The 21,154-nt window shown below is 45.9% G+C and overlaps 1 protein-coding gene across 2 annotated transcripts; it reads right to left on the minus strand.

Annotated features, from left to right (window-relative positions):
* Positions 1 to 10,142: 10,142 nt before the first annotated feature.
* Positions 10,143 to 20,551, minus strand: sgf29 (SAGA complex associated factor 29). Of its 2 annotated transcripts, XM_046353267.1 has the most exons (11): positions 20,487 to 20,550; positions 16,931 to 17,028; positions 14,047 to 14,120; positions 13,601 to 13,676; positions 12,645 to 12,717; positions 12,233 to 12,297; positions 12,008 to 12,137; positions 11,220 to 11,366; positions 11,033 to 11,068; positions 10,722 to 10,884; positions 10,143 to 10,472 (listed from the first exon to the last, which is right to left on the minus strand). In XM_046353267.1, exons 3-11 carry the CDS (start codon positions 14,110 to 14,112, stop codon positions 10,356 to 10,358), a joined length of 873 nt encoding a protein of 290 aa, XP_046209223.1. In that variant the 5' UTR covers positions 14,113 to 14,120; positions 16,931 to 17,028; positions 20,487 to 20,550; the 3' UTR covers positions 10,143 to 10,355. The 2 variants fall into 2 exon arrangements, with proteins under 2 accessions (XP_046209223.1, XP_046209224.1); XM_046353268.1 differs by lacking the exon at positions 16,931 to 17,028 and having other exon boundaries at positions 20,487 to 20,551.
* Between the last annotated feature and the right edge of the window lie 603 nt (positions 20,552 to 21,154).

Consider the following 21,154-nt stretch of genomic DNA (forward strand, 5'->3'; position numbering starts at 1 on the left):
CGGAACTCCAATATGTAGCACCAGTCATGTAGCTTTATTCTAATAATATATAATATATGCCATTTAGCAGACGCTTTTATCCAAAGCGACTTACAGTCATGTGTGCATACATTCTACGTATGGGTGGTCCCGGGAATCGAACCCACTACCCTGGCGTTACAAGCGCCATGCTCTACCAACTGAGCTACAAAATTGCACGTCATGCAATGCACGTCTCACCATCCAACTCTGCACTCACGCACAATGGTTTGGTGCTTGTTCACTGGGCTAGTTACCAAAATAATACAATTACAATATACAATAGAATATCTTTAACAATGTACCTGTTAGGAACGGCACAAAATTGCACGTCATGCAATGCACGTCTCACCATCCAACTCTGCACTCACGCACTGTACAAAATATATGAACCCCCCCACCAGACACAGTAAGTTGCTAGCTAGTACAGGCGGGAATTCTTTACAACAAAATGCACAACAAATATTCTCAAAAAACCGCTGCATCTTGTGTGTGAACATTTACAAACAATTTGATATAAATTGTACATTTAAATCATCACTTGGGAGCATAAAATCACTTTTGACGTACGGTGCTTTGCAACCAACAACTTACCGCTGGTTTGGTGCTTGTTCACTGGGACGATTCTAACTGGAACATCCCCCCTCGTAAGCAAGCTACGCAAACCAGCCAATAAGATGCCATGTTGAGTAGGTGAAGGCAAGACAAACTCAAACCAAAAACCCATTGGCTTAACAATAAAGTGGCAAGGGGAATCACCAATATAACCCTGTTACACTCCCCCCTACTGAATTCCACTTGCCAAGAAAAATAACAAAATACAAAACGGCACTGTGCAAACATACCAGATACAGAGACACTCAACATATGTACAGAATAATCCAGAGAACAAAAATATATATACTACCTAATAGAGAAAACTAAAAGGTAACGCTGTGTATATCAAGGATGCAGACCCTGCTTTAAATCAGTCACTAAATATTCCAGTCATTAGACTATTCTCCTTGAGAATTAGAGTGAAAAGCGGTTGATCAATCCCCTTAGCCCTCATAGGTAAACATGCCTGTCACATGTTAAGTACACCCGGTGACTTTAAAACATCCAAGTAATAAAATAAACCACCATAAGAGACTTTATCACATGTCACATTACCATCCTGCAACCTCTAATTATGGTCACAAGGATGTAAAAGCAAAACAAATAAAAGATGTCAATACCATTGACCCTCTATTCACATACTCAACCTTCAAGAGCTAACTTTCTGCTGATTCATAATCTCAATCAGTCTTGACACTAGTTTAAATAGCCTTCCTGCCCTTGACCTAATATGACCCCGACTACCTTCAACTGCATAAGGGGTAACAGTGTTGTGTACTGTTGCAATAGTGTGTCCGTCAACACAGTCAGTACGTAACTGATCAGGTAAGGAATGGTCCGCGTTTGGTAGGTCAGTACGGATATCGTAAGCAGACTGGTCAATTAGCTCACTCACTACACTGTTACAGTCTCTGTCAGATTCTTGAAGACTCTCTGATCGAGGCAGACCTTCCAGCTGCAGTATATCATCCACGGAATCCAAAGGTGGAATATCCTGAGCATCCAAGGATCGCACATCACCCTCCAGGCTTGTGTCACCTGTTCCTTCAGAAGACAACTCTGACACCCACACTCTGGTTCTGTACTCAGCACCATCATCCACTGCAGTGTCCATGGCAGCTGAGACCACTAGGCTGTCATTCATGTCCTCAGACTCTGTTAATCCAGATATGTCTGTTCCCTCCTCAACAGCAGCATGGGGAAGAGGAAGAAAGTTGCCTGGCATTATCAGGTTGCGATGTAGCGTCTTCTCCCGTCCAGTGGAGCTGTTCTGAATCTTAAAAGTGTGACTGTCAGCATTCAATCCAGTGACAAGGTAGACAGTATCCTCCCAACGGTCAGCGAGCTTCTGCTTTCCCCGCTCCCCTTGTTAGCCAGCAATACTCGATCCCCAATCTCCACTGGTGCTCCTCTGACTCTTCTGTCATAAAGGTCAGCAATGCCTCTTCAACTGCTTCGCTGCAGAAACCTGTGCTGCATTCATGGCTTCTTTCAGATCTATAATAGATCTCTCCTCAAAGACTGAACAAACTGGTCATAGTCGACAACTTCTGGGTTCTCCATGACAGAGCCAAAGACTATGTCAACAGGCAGTCTTGGCGTCCTCCCAAACATTAGCAGGAAAGGGGCAGATCCTCCTCTCCACCCTCTCCGAGTTGGGCATCTCCGGCGCGGCCCACGCTTGGATTGCGTCCTACCTGACAGGTCGCTCCTACCAGGTGGCGTGGCGAGAATCTGTCTCCTCACCACGCGCTCTCACCACTGGTGTCCCCCAGGGCTCTGTTCTAGGCCCTCTCCTATTCTCGCTATACACCAAGTCACTTGGCTCTGTCATAACCTCACATGGTCTCTCCTATCATTGCTATGCAGACGACACACAATTAATCTTCTCCTTTCCCCCTTCTGATGACCAGGTGGCAAATCGCATCTCTGCATGTCTGACAGACATATCAGTGTGGATGACGGATCACCACCTCAAGCTGAACCTCGGCAAGACGGAGCTGCTCTTCCTCCCGGGGAAGGACTGCCCGTTCCATGATCTCGCCATCACGGTTGACAACTCCATTGTGTCCTCCTCCCAGAGCGCTAAGAACCTTGGCGTGATCCTGGACAACACCCTGTCGTTCTCAACTAACATCAAGGCGGTGGCCCGTTCCTGTAGGTTCATGCTCTACAACATCCGCAGAGTACGACCCTGTCTCACACAGGAAGCGGCACAGGTCCTAATCCAGGCACTTGTCATCTCCCGTCTGGATTACTGCAACTCGCTGTTGGCTGGGCTCCCTGCCTGTGCCATTAAACCCCTACAACTCATCCAGAACGCCGCAGCCCGTCTGGTGTTCAACCTTCCCAAGTTCTCTCACGTCACCCCGCTCCTCCGCTCTCTCCACTGGCTTCCAGTTGAAGCTCGCATCCGCTACAAGACCATGGTGCTTGCCTACGGAGCTGTGAGGGGAACGGCACCTCAGTACCTCCAGGCTCTGATCAGGCCCTACACCCAAATAAGGGCACTGCGTTCATCCACCTCTGGCCTGCTCGCCTCCCTACCACTGAGGAAGTACAGTTCCCGATCAGCCCAGTCAAAACTGTTCGCTGCTCTGGCTCCCCAATGGTGGAACAAACTCCCTCACGACGCCAGGACAGCGGAGTCAATCACCACCTTCCGGAGACACCTGAAACCCCACCTCTTTAAGGAATACTTAGGATAGGATAAAGTAATCCTTCTCACCCCCCTTAAAATATTTAGATGCACTATTGTAAAGTGGCTGTTCCACTGGATGTCATAAGGTGAATGCACCAATTTGTAAGTAAGTCGCTCTGGATAAGAGCGTCTGCTAAATGCCTTAAATGTAAAATGTAATGTAAATGTTCAAAACCATAGTGCCCTCAAAGCTCATCATTAAGCTAAGGACCCTGGGACTAAACACCTCCCTCTGATAGGCCACCCCCAGGTGGTAAGGGTAGGTAGTCCTCTCCTGTACTCCCTGTTCACTCATGACTACATGCCCAGGCACGACTACAACACCATCATTAAGTTTGCCGATGACACAACAGTGGTGTCATCAGACAAATACAATTTGATATGCTTTCAAGTATTTTTACTTAAGAACTTTTACAACCAACCTTGTGAAATATACAAACCGACATTTTTGTCAAAAACAACTTTATATCCAAGGAGTGCCATGGATTTCAAGCTCTGCACATGCACAGTTCGGCGCGAGACAACCGTTAGACCCAACTATGTAGTTCTTCTATGCATGAGCTTTGCTAGCCAACAAACATCGCTATGACATCGCCTACAAATGGGATTTCTTATAAGCTTCTGAGTTAGAGTCCCGCTCCTTGAAAGCGGCAGCTCTACCCTTTAGCTCAGTGCAAATGTTGACTGTAATCCATGGCTTCTGGTTGGGGTATGTACGTCTATTGGAGAAGCAGTTTTAGCCTATCTTTATGCTGTATTGTTTTTATTTCTGTTCTGGACCTGGTTTCCCAGAAACATCTTAAGGCTAAGTTAATCGTTAGAACATCCTATGGTTCTAACAATGAACTTAGCCTAATTAAGATGCTTAATCTTAGAACCATAGGGAAATGATGTCCTTGCTTTCAGGGACAAAGGGAAACACTACTATATGTCATCTTAAATCATTTATGAAAATTTGATTTCTTGAAGAGATTGAACAGTCTACAGTCTACGCCACAGTCTCCCGTCTTTTGCGGGCCGCCACAGTCTCCCGTCTGTCCTGGGCCGCCAGAGCCACCTGTCTGTCCTGGGCCACCAGAGCGGCCCGTCTGTCCTGGGCTGCCAGAGCCGCCCGGAGCCGCCTGAACCGCCAGTCAGCCAGGAGTCACCAGTCAGCCAGGAGCCGCCAGAGCCGTCAGTCAGCCAGGCGATGCCAGATTCGCCCTTCACTCCGGAGCTGCCGGAGTCTCCCGCCTGTCCGGCGCTGCCGGAATCTCACGTTCATTCGGGACCCATTTCTAGGGTCCCCAGTCCGAGGTTGGCGGCGAGGGTCGCCGCTCATAAAAGGCCACGGGGGTGGTTGAGGAGGCGGACAAAAACTGTGGTGAAGTGGGTCCAAGTCCCACGCCAGAGCCGCCACCGCGGACAGACGCCCACCCAGACTCTCCCCTATAGGTTCAGGTTTTGCGGCCGAAGTCAGCACCTTTGGGGGGGGAGTACTGTCACGTTCTGACCTTTATTTCCATTGTTTTGTCTTTATTTAGTATGGTCAGGGCGCGAGTTGGGGTGGGCAGTCTATGTGTGTTTTTCTATGTTGGGGTTTTGAGTTCAGCCTAGTATGGTTCTCAATCAGAGGCAGGTGTCGTTAGTTGTCTCTGATTGAGAATCATACTTAGGTAGCCTGGGTTTCACTTTTGAGTTGTGGGTGTTTGTTTCCGTGTGAGTGTTTGTTGCCACACGGTACTGTTTCGGTTTCGTTCATGTTCACGTTTATTGTTTTGTATTTTATAGTGTTCAGTTTGTGTCTTAAAATAAACGTTATGGACACTTACCATGCTGCGCAATGGTCCTCCGATCCTTCTCGCTACTCCTCCTCAGAAGAGGAGGAAGAATGCCGTTACAGAAACACCCACCAAGAAAGGACCAAGCAGCGTGGTAACAGGCAGCAGGAGAGGCAGCGATACCTAGAGAGATGGACATGGGAGGAGATATTAGACGGAAAGGGACCCTGGGCACAGCTGGGTGAATATTGCCGCCCCAAGGCAGAGCTGGAGGCAGCGAAAGCCGAGATGCGGCATTATGAGGAGCTAGCTCGGCAGCACGGCTGGAAGCCCGAGAGGCAGCCACAAAAATTTATTGGGAGGAGGCACACAGCGAGTGTGGCAAAGTCAGTAAGGAGACCTGCTCCAACGTCCCGTGCTTACCGGAGAGCGAGAGTGACAGGGAAGGCACCGTGTTATGTGGTGGAGCGCACGGTGTCCCCGGTGCTGGAGCATAGCCCAGTGTGGTACATTCCAGCTCCTCGTATCGGCCAGACTAAAGTGGGCATCGAGCCGGGTGCAATGAAGCCGGCTCTATGCATCTGGTCTCCAGTGCGTCTCCTTGGGCCAGTGCACATGGCACCAGCCTTACGCATGGTGTCCCCGGTTCGCCAGCACAGCCCAGAGCGGGCTATTCCTCCTCGCCGCACTGGCCTGGCTATGGTGAGCATTCAACCAGGTAAGGTTGGGCAGGCTCGGTGCTCAAGAGCAGTTCGCCTGCACGGTCCGGTCTATCCAGTGCCACCTCCACCCCCCAGCCCTCCGGTGGCAGCCCCCCGCACCAGGCTGTCTCTCCGTCTTCTCCCTACAGGTGCTCCCGCCTGTCCAGCGCTGCCAGAGCCTTCCTCCTCTCCTGAGCCACCAGTCTCCCGTCTGTCCTGAGCCACCAGAGTCTCCCGTCTGTCCTGAGCCGCCAGAGTCTCCCGTCTGTCCTGAGCCGCCAGAGTCTCCCGTCTGTCCTGAGCCGCCAGAGTCTCCCGTCTGTCCTGAGCCGCCAGAGTCTCCCGTCTGTCCTGAGCCGCCAGAGTCTTCCGTCTGTCCTGAGCCGCCAGAGTCTCTTGTCTTTCCCGAGCCGCCACAGTCTCCCGTCTTTTCCGGGCCGCCACAGTCTCCCGTCTGTCCCGGGCCGCCACAGTCTCCCGTCTGTCCTGGGCCGCCAGAGCCACCCGTCTGTCCTGGGCTGCCTGAACCGCCAGTCAGCCAGGAGTCGCCAGTCAGCCAGGAGCCAGGAGCCGCCAGAGCAGTCAGTCAGCCAGGCGATGCCAGATTCGCCCTTCACTCCGGAGCTGCCGGAGTCTCCCGCCTGTCCGGCGCTGCCGGAATCTCACGTTCATTCGGGACCCATTTCTAGGGTCCCCAGTCCGAGGTTGGCGGCGAGGGTCGCCGCTCATAAAAGGCCACGGGGGTGGTTGAGGAGGCGGACAAAAACTGTGGTGAAGTGGGTCCAAGTCCCCGCCAGAGCCGCCACCGCGGACAGACGCCCACCCAGACTCTCCCCTATAGGTTCAGGTTTTGCGGCCGAAGTCAGCACCTTTGGGGGGGAGTACTGTCACGTTTTGACCTTTATTTCCTTTGTTTTGTCTTTATTTAGTATGGTCAGGGCTTGAGTTGGGGTGGGCAGTCTATGTGTGTTTTTCTATGTTGGGGTTTTGAGTTCAGCCTGGTATGGTGGCAGGTGTTAGTCGTTAGTCGTCTCTGACTGAGAATCATGCTTAGGTAGCCTGGGTTTCACTTTTGAGTTGTGGGTGTTTGTTTCCATGTGAGTGTTTGTTGCCACACAGTACTGTTTCGGTTTCGCTCATGTTCACGTTTATTGTTTTGTATTTCATAGTGTTCAGTTTATGTCTTAAAAGAAGAGGAAGAGGAGGAAGAATGCCATTACACTAGCAAATAAAGTGTACTCAAATAGAGCCCAAATATATATATTATATATATTATTCTCTCAACCAGCTTCACCTGGAATGCTTTTACAACAGTCTTGAAGGGGTTCCCACACACACTTGTTGGCTGCTTTTCCTTCATTCTTCAGTCCAACTCATCCCAAACCATCTCAATTGGGTTGAGGTTGGGTGATTGTGGAGGCCAGGTTATCTAATACAGCACTCCATCACTCTCCTTCTTGGTGAAATAGCCCTTACACAGCCAGAAGGTGTGTTTGCTCATTGTCCTGTTGAAAAACAAATGATAGTCCCACTAAGCACAAACCAGATGGGAACCACACATGCAGAGATTACCTTTCACCTACTCTGCGACTTCACAAAGACACAGTGGTTGGAACCAAAAATCTCACATTTGGACTCATCAGACCAAATGACAGATTTCCACCGGTCTAATGTCCATTGCTCGTGTTTCTTGGTCCAAGCAAGTCTCTTCTTATTATTGCTGTCCTTTAGTAGTTAGTTAGTCGTCTCTGACTGAGAATCATGCTTAGGTAGCCTGGGTTTCACTTTTGAGTTGTGGGTGTTTGTTTCCGTGTGAGTGTTTGTTGCCACACAGTACTGTTTCGGTTTCGCTCATGTTCACGTTTATTGTTTTGTATTTCATAGTGTTCAGTTTATGTCTTAAAAGAAGAGGAAGAGGAGGAAGAATGCCATTACACTAGCAAATAAAGTGTACTCAAATAGAGCCCAAATATATATATTATATATATTATTCTCTCAACCAGCTTCACCTGGAATGCTTTTACAACAGTCTTGAAGGGGTTCCCACACACACTTGTTGGCTGCTTTTCCTTCATTCTTCAGTCCAACTCATCCCAAACCATCTCAATTGGGTTGAGGTTGGGTGATTGTGGAGGCCAGGTTATCTAATACAGCACTCCATCACTCTCCTTCTTGGTGAAATAGCCCTTACACAGCCAGAAGGTGTGTTTGCTCATTGTCCTGTTGAAAAACAAATGATAGTCCCACTAAGCACAAACCAGATGGGAACCACACATGCAGAGATTACCTTTCACCTACTCTGCGACTTCACAAAGACACAGTGGTTGGAACCAAAAATCTCACATTTGGACTCATCAGACCAAATGACAGATTTCCACCGGTCTAATGTCCATTGCTCGTGTTTCTTGGTCCAAGCAAGTCTCTTCTTATTATTGCTGTCCTTTAGTAGTGGTTTCTTTGCAGCAATTTGACCATGAAGGCTTGATTCACATAGTCTCCGCTGAACAGTTGATGTTGAGATGTCTGTTACTTGAGCTCTGTAAAGCATTTATTTGGGCTGCAATTTCTGAGGCTGGTAACTCTAATGAACTTCTGCAGCAGAGGTAACTCTGGGTCTTCCTTTCCTGTGGCGGTCCTCATGAGAGCCAGTTTCATCATAGTGCTTGATGGTTTTTGCAACTGCACTTGAAGAAACTTTCAAAGTCCTTGAAATGTCCCGGATTGACTGACCTTCATGTCTTATTGTTGTTTCTCTGCTTATTTGAGCTGTTCTTGCAATAATATGGACTTGGTCTTTTACCAAATCTTCTGTATACCAACCCTACCTTGTCACAACACAACAATTGGCTTAAACACATTAAGGAAAGAAATTCCATAAATGAACTTTTAGCAAGGCACATCTGTTAATTGAAATGCATTCCAGGTGACTACCTCATTAAGTTGGTTGAGAGAATGACAAGAGTGTGCAAAGCTGTCATCAAGGCAAAGGGTGGGTACTTTGCTGAATCTCAAATATAAAATATATTTGGTTTAACACTTTTTTGGTTAAACATTCCATGTGTTATTTTATAGTTTTGATGTCTTCCCTATTATTCTACAATGTAGAACATAGTAAAAATAAAGAAAACCCTTGGTGTTGTGAGAGAAAAATACCATATTTACCTTTTCTGTTTAATAAAATGAAATACAAATGGTTTAGAGAGAAATAGTCCTATAATTCCTATAATAACTACAATCTAAAACTTCTTACCTGGGAATATTGAAAACTCATGTTAAAAAGGAACCGCCAGCTTTCATATGTTGTCATGTTCTGAGCAAGGAACTTAAACGTTAGCTTTCTTACATGGCACATATTGCACCTTTACTTTCTTCTCCAACACTTTGTTTTTGCATTATTTAAACCAAATTGAACATGTTTCATTATTTATTTGAGGCTAAATTGATTTTTTTATGTATTATATTAAAATAAGTGTTCATTCAGTATTGTTGTAATTGTCATTATTACAAATAAAAATCAATTTAAAAAACGGCCGATTAATCGGTATCGGCTTTTTTTGGTTCTCCAAATAATTGGTATCGATATCGGCGTTAAAAAATCATAGGTCGACCTCTAGTCCAAACACACCAAGATAGTCATGAAGAGGTCACGACAAAACCGTTTCCCCCTCGGGAGACTGAAAAGATTTGGCATTGATCCCCAGATCCTCAAGAGTTCTACAGCTGCACCATAGAGAGCATCCTGACCGGTCGCATCACCGCCTGGTATGGCAACTGCTCGGCATCTGACCTTAAGGTGCGACAGAGGGTAGTGCGTATGGCCCAGTACATCACCGGGGCCAAGCTTCCTGCAATCCAGAACCTATATAATAGGTGGTGTCAGAGGAAAGTCCATAAAATTGTCAGAGACTCCAGTCACCCAAGTCATAGACTATTTTCTCTGCTACCGCACGACAAGTGGTACCTGAGCGCCAAGTCTAAGACCAAAAGGCTCCTTAACAGCTTCTACCCCCAAGCCATAAGACTGCTGAGCAATTAATCAAATGGCCAACAGACTATTACATTGACCCCCCCCTCCATTTGTTTTGTACACTGCCGCTACTCGCGGTTTATTATCTATGCAGTCACTTCACACCTACCGAAATGTACAAATTACCTCTAACCTGTACCCCCGCACACTGACTCGGTATCGGTACCCTCTGTATATAGCCTTGTTATTGTGTTACTTTTTATTATTTTTTACTTTAGTTTATTTGGTAAATATTTTATTAATTCTTCTTGAATTGCACCTTTGGTTAAGGGCTTGTAAATAAGCATTTCATAGTAAGGTCTACACTTGTATTCGGCGCATGTGACAAGCAAAGTTTGATTTGATGTTATTTTATTTGAAACCCGCCCCCAGTGTGTCCATAAGTGTGGTTAAGGTATGGAATCCATTGTTATTCTGGGGAGGGGGTGGTTGGAAACACTGGTCTAGGAACACTTGTCTACACAGTGTACTTGTCAAATCTGACAAAATACAGTATCTTCAGTTACAGTCCCCTTGATTTCTCCTGACTCCTCTCTTCATCAGTCTCTTCTTTACTTCTTTTTGTTTTCTTTGCAGGCCACCACGTATCTCTGAGCTACGTTGAGGGGCGGGGAGTAGCCGTCTGCGTACGACGTGTCCTCAAACAGCACGGAGTAGTCGTCCTGGGGCTGAGAGAGCAGAGAGAGCATGGCGGTTAGTGGAGAGAACAGAGTTCACTGATTTGGGGTCAGTTTAGCATTTTCCCCAATAATGGTTAAGGTTAGGATTGATGGAGGGGAAGCTGCCAAGCGAGGGGCCTGCTTGGATGTAGGGTTTGGTGTACAGTAACATGATCTCTGAACCAGTTGTCATCAAACAAAATCTATTCAAATGACGTCAATCAGCCCCCCCCGCTCCTCTCCCTTTCCTTGTCTCACCCGGTGTGGGTGTGTGTGGATGAGGGCTCTGTAGAAGCAGGTGGTCTGGGGGTAGAGGGCCAGCACCAGCTGGTCTTTACTGAACAGGGCCTCCGGGTCAGTCTCTGGGTTGGCCTTCCACTGGGGCAGGGGGATGATACGCCGCCTGCTCAGGGTGTGTCTCCTGGAGTAGGAGGATGGGAGGGGGGAGATAAGAAGTAGAGTAGATAATTGTCATTATATCCAAGGTGAGATTTTCAGTTGAGATTTTCAATGTACTACAAGACAAAATAGTAGGAAAAGAAATATAGAAAATGAAGACATTGACTTACTCTTTTCCTTCCTCATCAATGTCATCCACTTCGTACCTGAAGGATAGAGCAAAAGAATACAACTCAAAACAGTCTCTGTTGTAGCTGATTGGCTAAAAGTGTTAAAGGCTGTAGTTGATTGGTAATAGTGGTACATGGCTGTACTTGATTGGCTAAAAGTGGCTGGAGCTGATTTGCTGATAGTTACTTGTTGGTGGAGTGGCTGTAGCTGACCACCTCGGCCAGGATCCACTGTTCGTCTCCGTCCACGGCCTTGACCCGCGCTGCCACCTTGTCCCCTTGCTTTGCCACATAGTCACTGTTGGCTGGCATCGCCCCACACAGGGGAGGAGGACTGGAGGAGAGGGGGATACAGGGAAGGATGGAGGGTTTTAGGGTTGAGGGAGTAATATAGTAATGGAGGACAGAAAAAAGGGGCAGGTGGAAAAGAAATGGGGGGGGGGACTGAACACAGATTTTGGCCTCCCGAGTGGCGCAGTGGTCTAAGGCACTGTGCTGTGCCACTAGAGAGTCTGGGTTTCAGTCCAGGCTCTGTCGCAGCTGGCCGCTGCACAATTGGCCCAGCGTCGTCAAGCTTAGGGTGGGTTTGGCCGCCAGGAATATCCTTGTTTCATCGCCCACTAGCAACTCCAGTGGCGGGCCGGGCGCAGTGCACGCCGACAGTCGCCAGGTGTACGGTGTTTCCTCCGACACATTGGTGCGGCTGGCTTCCGGGTTGGATGGGCATTGTGTCAAGAAGCAGTGCAGCTTGGTTGGGTTGTGTTTCGGAGGACGCATGGCTCTCGACCTTTGCCTCTCCCGAGTCTGTATGGGAGTTGCAGCGATGAGACAAAACTGTAACTACTACCAATTGGATACCACGAAATTGGGGTGAAAAATACACACACACAAAAAAAAAGAACACAGATTTTTGTTTCCCGTTGTAAAATGCACTACTATACTGAGCTCAGGAGAGACTGAATCATCAGACCCTACCTGTCTCCTGGCTTGCCAATCCACAGCGGGAGCGTCATGGCTGACTGTTGGAGCAGTGTCATCAGCACCCCCCTCCGCATGGTCTTCCTGGGGGGGTCATTGTCGCTGTTCACCCCTGCCATCTTAGCCGCTGGGGGAGAGGAGGGGAAGAGGAAAGAGTGAGGCATGGGCTGCATCCCAATAGTTAACAGTGGCTTATTCTCGTCTCCTTCCTTCCATTCTTACCTATTCGCCTCTCCTCCAATAAGGATTTGATCTCTGCAATTTTGTCGAGAGCATGACGAAGAATACTGTGGGAGAGAAAGAGTGACGCCCGACTTATTTCTTTGGAATTAAGCCGTACTTACGTACTCCACATGGTGGCGATGATTTCTGAAAACACATCCAATCACTGAACTACCACAGTTGGATAGGTGAAAGGAAACATTACATTAAATGGCTTACACCAAACCTACCATATCAGATCAGTGGACACTTCAAGGGTCCATAGGGCAAGGGGCATAGGGATATCAGTGTAGGCTACCCTGATGAAGACAGCTTGTCTGTCGAAGCGTTGGTTATTAGGTTATTAAATTATTGCATCTGAGCTCCTAGAGTGTGCGGCTCTCCTTTTCTTTTTCAAGTGTAGGCTACCGACCTGCACTCTGCCTCAGCATCTGCTCTGGCTGTGGTGTAGAGTCCCCTCAGCTTAGTCCGGTAGTAAGGGGAGGCTGGGGGAGGGAGAAACAAGAATAACACCTTATTACACTCTGTGTGTGTGTGTGTGTGTGTGTGTGTGTGTGTGTGTGTGTGTGTGTGTGTGTGTGTGTGTGTGTGTGTGTGTGTGTGTGTGTGTGTGTGTGTGTGTGTGTGTGTGTGTGTGTGTGTGTGTGTGTGTGTGTGTGTGTGTGTGTGTGTGTGTGTGTGTGTGTGTGTGTATCCTTATGGGGATCTAAAAGCCCCAAAGTCCCCACAAGGATAGTAATATTTTGATCTTAGGGTTTAGGGTTACAATTCAGATAAGAAGTAGCCTAGTGGTCAGCGTAGCCTAGTGGTCAGCGTAGCCTAGTGGTCAGCGTAGCCTAGTGGTCAGCGTAGCCTAGTGGTCAGCGTAGCCTAGTGGTTAGAGCGTTGGACTAGTAACCGGAAGGTTGCGAGTTCAAACCCCCGAGCTGACAAGGTACAAATCTGTCGTTCTGCCCCTGAACAGGCAGTTAACCCACTGTTCCCAGGCCGTCATTGAAAATAAGAATGTTCTTAACTGACTTGCCTGGTTAAATAAAGGTTAAAAAAAAAAAAAAAAAGTTAGTGGTAAAGGTTTAGGGTTACAAGTAAAGGTTAGGTTTAGGGGTTAGAGAAAATAGGATTTAATGGAAATTAATTTTAGGTCCCCACGAGGATAGAAGAACATAACGTGTGTGTGTCCAATTTGTAAGTCGCTCTGGATAAGAACGTCTGCTAAATGACTTAAATGTAATGTAAATGTAATGTGTCTGGCTTAGCCAGATGATACATAAATAGAAACAGTGTGTAACAGTAATATGAAGAGTTTTAAAACAGTGTTGCAGTGTGGATAGACAAAGGAGAATGTGGGGAGGCGAGGTAGAGGCTCACTCTTGTTCTCAGTCTGCATCCTCTCATGTGTTTTCTGGATGTTGAGCAGGTTGTGTTCACTGCGCGACCGCTCCTCCTGAAAAAGAGAAGGAAAGGGATTAATATTACAATGTGGTTGTTGCATAGGTGCAAAATGATGCAATATATCAGCAAAAATAACATGCAATGTGCACACAAAATGTAAATGTATTACAGTGATTGATGTTTGGCAATGAGATTTAATTTGATCTCTGAATATCATTCCTATTCTGTATTGCTAGTTATTACACTACTCCCAAATGTGACTTCAATCCCTATGATGGCATGATGTAAAAATATGAGTAATTGGAGTCACATTTGAATATAACCAGCTAGGTAGCTATTCCTCCACTGTGGTACCTGAATCACAGGTCAGTGCTCCTGATGACAACAGCACTTGGGTGTAGAAACCATTGGTTGAGACTTACCTGCGTCTGCTTGATGAGTTGATGGAGCTCTGTTAAAAGCTCTGCGATTTTGGTGTCCGCCGACATGATGTTGCCTGTGGTAACGAGATGTTCAAAATGCATTCATCAAATTAGTTTCACTTCAGTTTAAGCAGCAACATGACAGACATGCCTTGCACACATTATAGCTAGCCAGCAGACTCTGACCCTACCGTTATGCTTGTTTACAATGAGTTGCACTGGGGTCGGAACAACATCATGGTCAGACTCCGGGGATGAGAAATTGTGTTGTACTCCGAATTGTCCCAACTGTTACACCGGGAAGATTGAACGACTGCTTATTTTCATCCTCATGCTATCCAGCAGGAGCCACAGCAGCCATTATAGAATGACATGTTGCAAAAAACAACAAATGAGCTGATTGGCTGCCACTGCTATTCCAAAACGGTGGCAGTGGCTACTGCTAGCTAGCATGCGGAAAAAAAGGGTAGTTTTACAGAAAACTAGCAGTATTTCAATCGTCTTGATGTATCAGTTTGGATATACAGTTGAAGTCGGAAGTTTGTATACATCTTAGCCAACTACATTTAAACTCAGTTTTTCACAATTCCTGACATTTAATCATAGTAGAAAATCCCTCTCTTAGGTCAGTTAGGATCACCGCTTTCTTTTAAGAATGTGATATGTCAGAAGAATAGTAGAGCGAATGATTTATTTCAGCTTTTATTTCATTCATCACATTCCCAGTGGGTCAGAAGTTTACATTCACTCAATCAGTATTTGGTAGCATTGCCTTTAAATTGTGTAACTTGGGTCAAATATTTTGGGTAGCATTCCACAAACATCTCACAATAAGTTGGGTGAATTTTGGCCCATTCCTCCTGGCAGAGCTGGTGTAACTGAGTCAGGTTTGTAGGCCTCCTTGCTCGCACACGCTTTTTTAGTTCTGCCCCTAAATTTTCTATGGGATTGAGCTCAGGGCTTTGTGATGGCAACTCCAATACCTTGACGTTGTTGTCCTAAATCCATTTTTCCACAACTTTGGAAGTATGCTTGGGGTCATTGTCCATTTGGAAGACCCATTTGCGACCACAAGCTTTAACTTCCTGACTGATGTCTTGCTTCAATATATCCACATAATTTTTTTATGTGAAGTGCACCATTCCCTCCTGCAGCAAAGCACCCCACAACATGATGCTGCCACCCCCGTGCTTCACGGTTGGGATGGTGTTCTTCGGCTTGCAAGCCTCCCCCTTTTTCCTCCAAACAGAACGACGGTCATTATAGCCAAACTGTTCTATTTTTGTTTCATCAGACCAGAGGATATTTCTCCAAAAAGTTAGATATTTGTCCCCATGTGCAGTTGCAAACCACAGTCTGGATTTTTTATGGCAGTTTTGGCACAGTGGCTTCTTCCTTGCTGAGCGGCCTTTCAGGTTATGTCGATATAGGACTCATTTAACTGTGGATATAGATACTTTTGTACCCGTTTCCTCCAGCATCTTCACAAGGTCCTTTCCTGTTGTTCTGGGATTGATTTGCACTTTTCTCACCAAAGTATGTTCATCTCTAGGAGACAGAACGCGTCTCCTTCCTGAGTGGTATGACTGCTGCGTGGTCCCATGGTGTTTATACTTGCGTACTATTGTTTGTACAGATGAACATGGTACCTTCAGGCATTTGGAAATTGCTCCTAAGGATGAACCAGACTTGTGGAGTTCTTTCAATTGTCTTTCTGAGGTCTTGGCTGATTTATTTTGGTTTTCCCATGATGTCAAGCAAAGAGGCACTAAGTTTGAAGGTAGACCTTGAAATACATCCACAGGTACACCTTCAATTGACTCAACTGATGTCAATTAGCCTACCAGAAGTTTTTAAAGCCATGAAATCATTTTCTGGAATTTTCCAAGCTGTTTAAAGGCACAGTCAACTTAGTGTATGTAAACTTCTGACCGACTGGAATTGTGATACAGTGAAATAATCTGTCTGTAACGATTGTTGAAAAAGTTACTTGTGTCATGCACAAAGTAGATGTCCTAACAGTCTTGCCAAAACTATAGTTTTGTTAACAAGAAATTTGTGGAGTGGTTGAAAAACCGGTTTTAATGACTCCCACCTAAGTGTATGTAAACTTCCAACTTCAACTGTAGGTCAAATTTAGAGTACAGTGTAACATCCCATCCCTGCATTGAAGTAGGTTTTCTGATCCATATCTTGCGTTGGCTCTACGGTGTCTTATAGGCCCAATGTTGCCATTTCTCTCTCAATATCATATAACTTCTGGGTAACCTTACCGTGACTGTTTTCAATTGAAATGGTCAACAAGAAACAAAAATAGCTTCTTAGCAAATAGCAATTTCTCAAGCAAGAATTTTGTTAGGACTGTCTGGGAGTGGTCTATGCGGGGCGGGGAAAATGGAAAACTTTCTGTTATTGCCAGAGAGGTTTGGAACTCACTCGCTTACTGAAGGGAATCGATTAATCTGGCCTGTGTTCACATTCAAAAGTGATTGCTTTTGATAAAAACGCAAGAGGTTGTATGTTACTGGATGATGTACCATGCTGCCATGTTGACAACACGACCGCGCAGTGTAGATTACTGTTCAATTTGAGAAAGGTGCTCCTCCCTCACCACTTTTTCCATTCACATCACGGGCCATAGACCAGTGCCCCACAGCTCAGCATAACCTAATTGGTCGATTAACTAATTTACCACCTGGTGGATGTAAATTGGAGCCGGAGCAGAAGGCAGACGTTTTACGTGCCCCCAACCGATTGTGTTTTTTTGTTTATTTATCTGCGTTGTTTTTAACTTATTATTTTAACCCATTTTGTACATAATGTTGCCGCTACCGTCTCATACGACCAAAAATAACTTCTAGACATCAGAACTGTGATTACTCACCACAGACTAGCAGAATCCTGTTTCTTCTTTCACGACTCTGACGAGCCCGAGACGGAGGATATACGGCTCCCTCGGGAACAGGCCCCGACCCCCGTGATCTGCATGAAGAGGAGGCGGAGAAAGAGAGGCTGGAGAGCGGGCTGCCTTCTGAGAAGTCGGAGCCGATCGAATAAACCCCCACTTCCCTCAATTCTGCTAGCAAACATGCAATCTTTGGACAATAAAATTGCCGAGTTATGGGGAAGATTAAACTACCAACGGGACATTAAAAACTGTAACATCTTATGCTTCACAGAGTTGTGGCTGAACAACGACAAACTCAACATACAGCTGGTTGGTTTTACGATGTACCGGCAGGATGGAACAGTGGCGTCTGGTTAGACAAGGGCCGGCGGACTATGTATTTTTGTAAATAACAGCTGGTGCACTATATCAAAGGAAGTCTCGAGTTATTGCTCGCCTGGGGTTGAGTATATCATGATAAGCTGTAGACCACACTACCTACTGAGAGAGTTCTCATCTGTATTTTACATACCACCACAGTCAGAGGTTGGCACTAAGATAGCATAGAATGAGCTGTATTCCTCCATAAGAAAACAAGAAAACTCTCACACTGAGGCAGCGCTCCTAGTAGCCGGGTACTTTAATGCAGGGAAACTTAATCAGTTTTACCAAATTCCTATCAGCATGTTAAATGTGCAACCAGAGGGTAAAGAACTCTGGGCCACCTGCTTACAAGCAAAAATTAAAGCAGGAAGCACCAGTGATTAGATCAATAAAAAAAGTGGTCAGATGAAGCAGATGCTAAGCTACAGGACTGTTTTGCTAGCACAGACTGGAATATCTTATGGGATTCCTCCAATGGCATTGAGGAGTACACCACATCTGTCATTGGCTTCATAAATAAGTGCATCGATGACGTTGTCCCCACAGTGACTTACGTACATACCCCAACCAGAAGCCATGGATGATAGGCAGCATCTGCACTGAGCTAAACGCTAGAGCTGCCGCTTTCAAGAAGCGGGACTGTAACCCGGAGACTTATAAGAAATCCAGCTATGCCCTCCGATGAATCATCAAACAGACAAAGCATCAATACATGACAAAGATCGAGTCATACTACACCAGCTTTGATGCTCGTTGGATGTTGTAGGGTTTGCTAACCATTACAGACCACAAAGGGAAGCTGCCCAGTGACACGAGCCTACCAGACGAGCTAAACTACTTCTATGCTCGCTTCGAGGAAAATAACACTGAAACATGCATGAGATCCCCAGTTGTACCGGAAGACTGTGTGATAAACGCTCTCTGCAGCTGATGTGAGTAAGACCTTTAAACAGGTTAACATTCACAAGGCCGCAGGGCCAGAAAGATTACCAGGACGTGTACTGCGAGCATGCTCTGACCCAACTGGCAAGTGTCTTCACTGATATTTTCAACCTCTCCCTTGTCCGAGTCTGTAATACCAATATGTTTTAAGCAGACCACCATAGTGCCTGTGCCCAAGAACATTAAGGTAACCTGCCTAAATGACTACCGACTCGTAGCACTCACGTCTGTAGCCATGAAGTGCTTTGAAAGGCTGGTCATGGCTCACATCAACACCATCATCCCAGAAACCCTTGACCCACTCCAATTTGCATACCACCCCCACAGGTCCACAGATGATGCAATCTCTATTTCACTCCACACTTCCCTTTTCCACCTGGACAAAAGGAACACCTATGTGAGAATGCTATTCATTGACTACAGCTCAGCATTCAACACCATAGTGCCTTCAAAGCTCATCAGTAAGCTAAGGACCCTGGGACTAAACACCTCCCTCTGCAACTGGATCCTGGACTTCCTGATGGGTAGCCAACAACACATCCGCCACACTGAACCTCAACACAGGGGCCCATCAAGGGTGCATGCTCAGCCCCCTCCTGTACTCCCTGTTCACTCATGACTGCACGGCCAGGCACGACTCCAACACCATCATTACATTTGCAGGTGACACAACAGTGGTAGGCCTGATCACCGACAACAAGAGGACGGCCTACAAGGAGTAGTACAGAGACTTGGCCGTGTGGTGCCAGGACAACAACCTCTCCTTCAACGTGATCAAGTAAAAGGAGATGCTTGTGGACTATAGGAAAAAGAGGACCGAGCACGGCCCCATTTTCAATGAAGGGGCTGCAGTGTAGCAGGTTGAGAGCTTCAAGTTCCTTGGTGTCCACATCACCAACAAACTAACATGGTCCAAGGACACCAAGCCAGTCATGAAGCGGGCACGACAAAAACATATTCCCCCTCAGTAGACTGAAAAGATTTGGCATAGGTCCTCAGATCCTCAAAAGGTTCTACAGCTGCACCATCGAGAGCATCCTGGCTGGTTGCATCACTGCCTGGTATGGCAACTGCTCGGCCTCCGACCGCATGGCACTACAGAGGGTAGCGCAAACGGCCCAGTACATCACTGTGGCCAAGCTTCCTGCCATTCAGGACCTCTATACGACAGTGTCAGCGCCAAGTCTAGGTCCAAGAGGCTTCTAAACAGCTATTACTCCAAGCCATAAGACTCCTGAACATCTAATCAAATGGCTACCCAGACTATTTGCATTGCCCCCCTCCACATCACTGCCACTCTCTGTTGTCATCTATGCATAGTCACTTTAATAGCTCTACCTACATGTACATACTACCTCAACTAACCGGCACCCCTCCCTGTATATATTGTTATTTTTTACTGCTGTTCTGTAATTATTTCTTATTTTCATCCATATATTTTTTGGGGGGGAAACTGCAATGCTGGGCCTTGTAAATAAGCATTTCACTGTAAGGTCTACACCTGTTGTATTTGGCACATCCCACCAAAACACGCTGAAATTTCAGGTGGTCTTTTTAAAATTGAATGTTTAACTCTGCAAGTCAGTTGAGAACAAATTCTTATTTACAATTACGGCCTACACCGGCCAAACCCGGACGGTGCTGGGCTAATTGTGTTATGCCCTTTGGGACTCCCAATCACTGCCAGTTGTGATACAGCCTGGATCTTTTCAAAGAGCTCTTACACCAAAGGCATTATCATTTTCACAATATTATTCCAACTACATAGTGTGGGTATATATATACAAAACTCGGGAAAATAACGTTGACTGCAATGGGCCTTTAATCGAACCATAATTGCGTTCTGACCCCAGTGCAGCTCAATGTAAACAAGCGCAACGTTAGAATCTTCTGGCTAACATTAAGGTTAGCTGTATTGTTCGCAACTTATGTCACATTTACTTTGTGCTGGCAAGTTGTCTGCAAGAGTTAGCTAACGTGGTCAGAACAAACATAGTGTAGGAAACTAGCCAGCTAAAATTAGAAAATTTAGCAAGCCAACTAATGTTCGCAAGCTAGCATAGCTGATTAAATAGCTAGCTAGCTTCTATGACTCCTTAAACGTGATCTTTCCTTTTATCAACTACCAAGCGCAGTTTATTTTGTGGAGTAAAGTTACATGTTGGTAAGTAGTGGTAAATTGTTATTCAAAATGTTTAGAACTATACATTCAGACTATCTCCCCTACCTTTGGTAGTTTGTGAGCTTTCATTCGTTTCAAGGCCTACTACGGACTGGCAGCGAGGACAAACAGCACTACCCCAAACGTTTGTCTTACGGGTCTTTCAATATTGCATCTCGGCCATAGACTGTAAAAGAAATAAGGCATCTCTCTACCATATAGGTGTTCTAATAATCACACGTAAATATAATTGTTGTTTGAATTCGTTTATCTAATATTTACAACCCATGGAATGTAAGTTATATTTTCCAAACATCTCTCCTCAATGTTTACATATTGAAACATACAGACAATTCCTTTCAGTCACGATCTTGTAAACACATTCAATTGCACTGTAATGTTTGTGTAAAATGTTCCGTCAGCAGAATTCTGCGAGGGGGCGGAGGGAGGTTTGACCTCTGGAAACAAACACCATCTGTAAACATTATGGTGAAGAAAACAGCCACATAAACAGCAAAACAATCACTAAGAACAGAACTTAATAGAGTACTAATATGAATGTAAAGCTAGGTAGACCGTGCCTTAATGTAAAGCAATATATTATACCTATTTGATATTACTAGTTGGGTGTGTGTGGAGGGAGGCACAAAGGGTGGTGAGGTGGAGATACTGGAAAGTTCATATTCAACACTGACATGGAGAAAATAAGGTCATAAAATGGACCATAGACAGAC

Source organism: Oncorhynchus gorbuscha, linkage group LG06 (assembly GCF_021184085.1).
Source record: "Oncorhynchus gorbuscha isolate QuinsamMale2020 ecotype Even-year linkage group LG06, OgorEven_v1.0, whole genome shotgun sequence".
Lineage (NCBI taxonomy): Eukaryota > Metazoa > Chordata > Actinopteri > Salmoniformes > Salmonidae > Oncorhynchus > Oncorhynchus gorbuscha.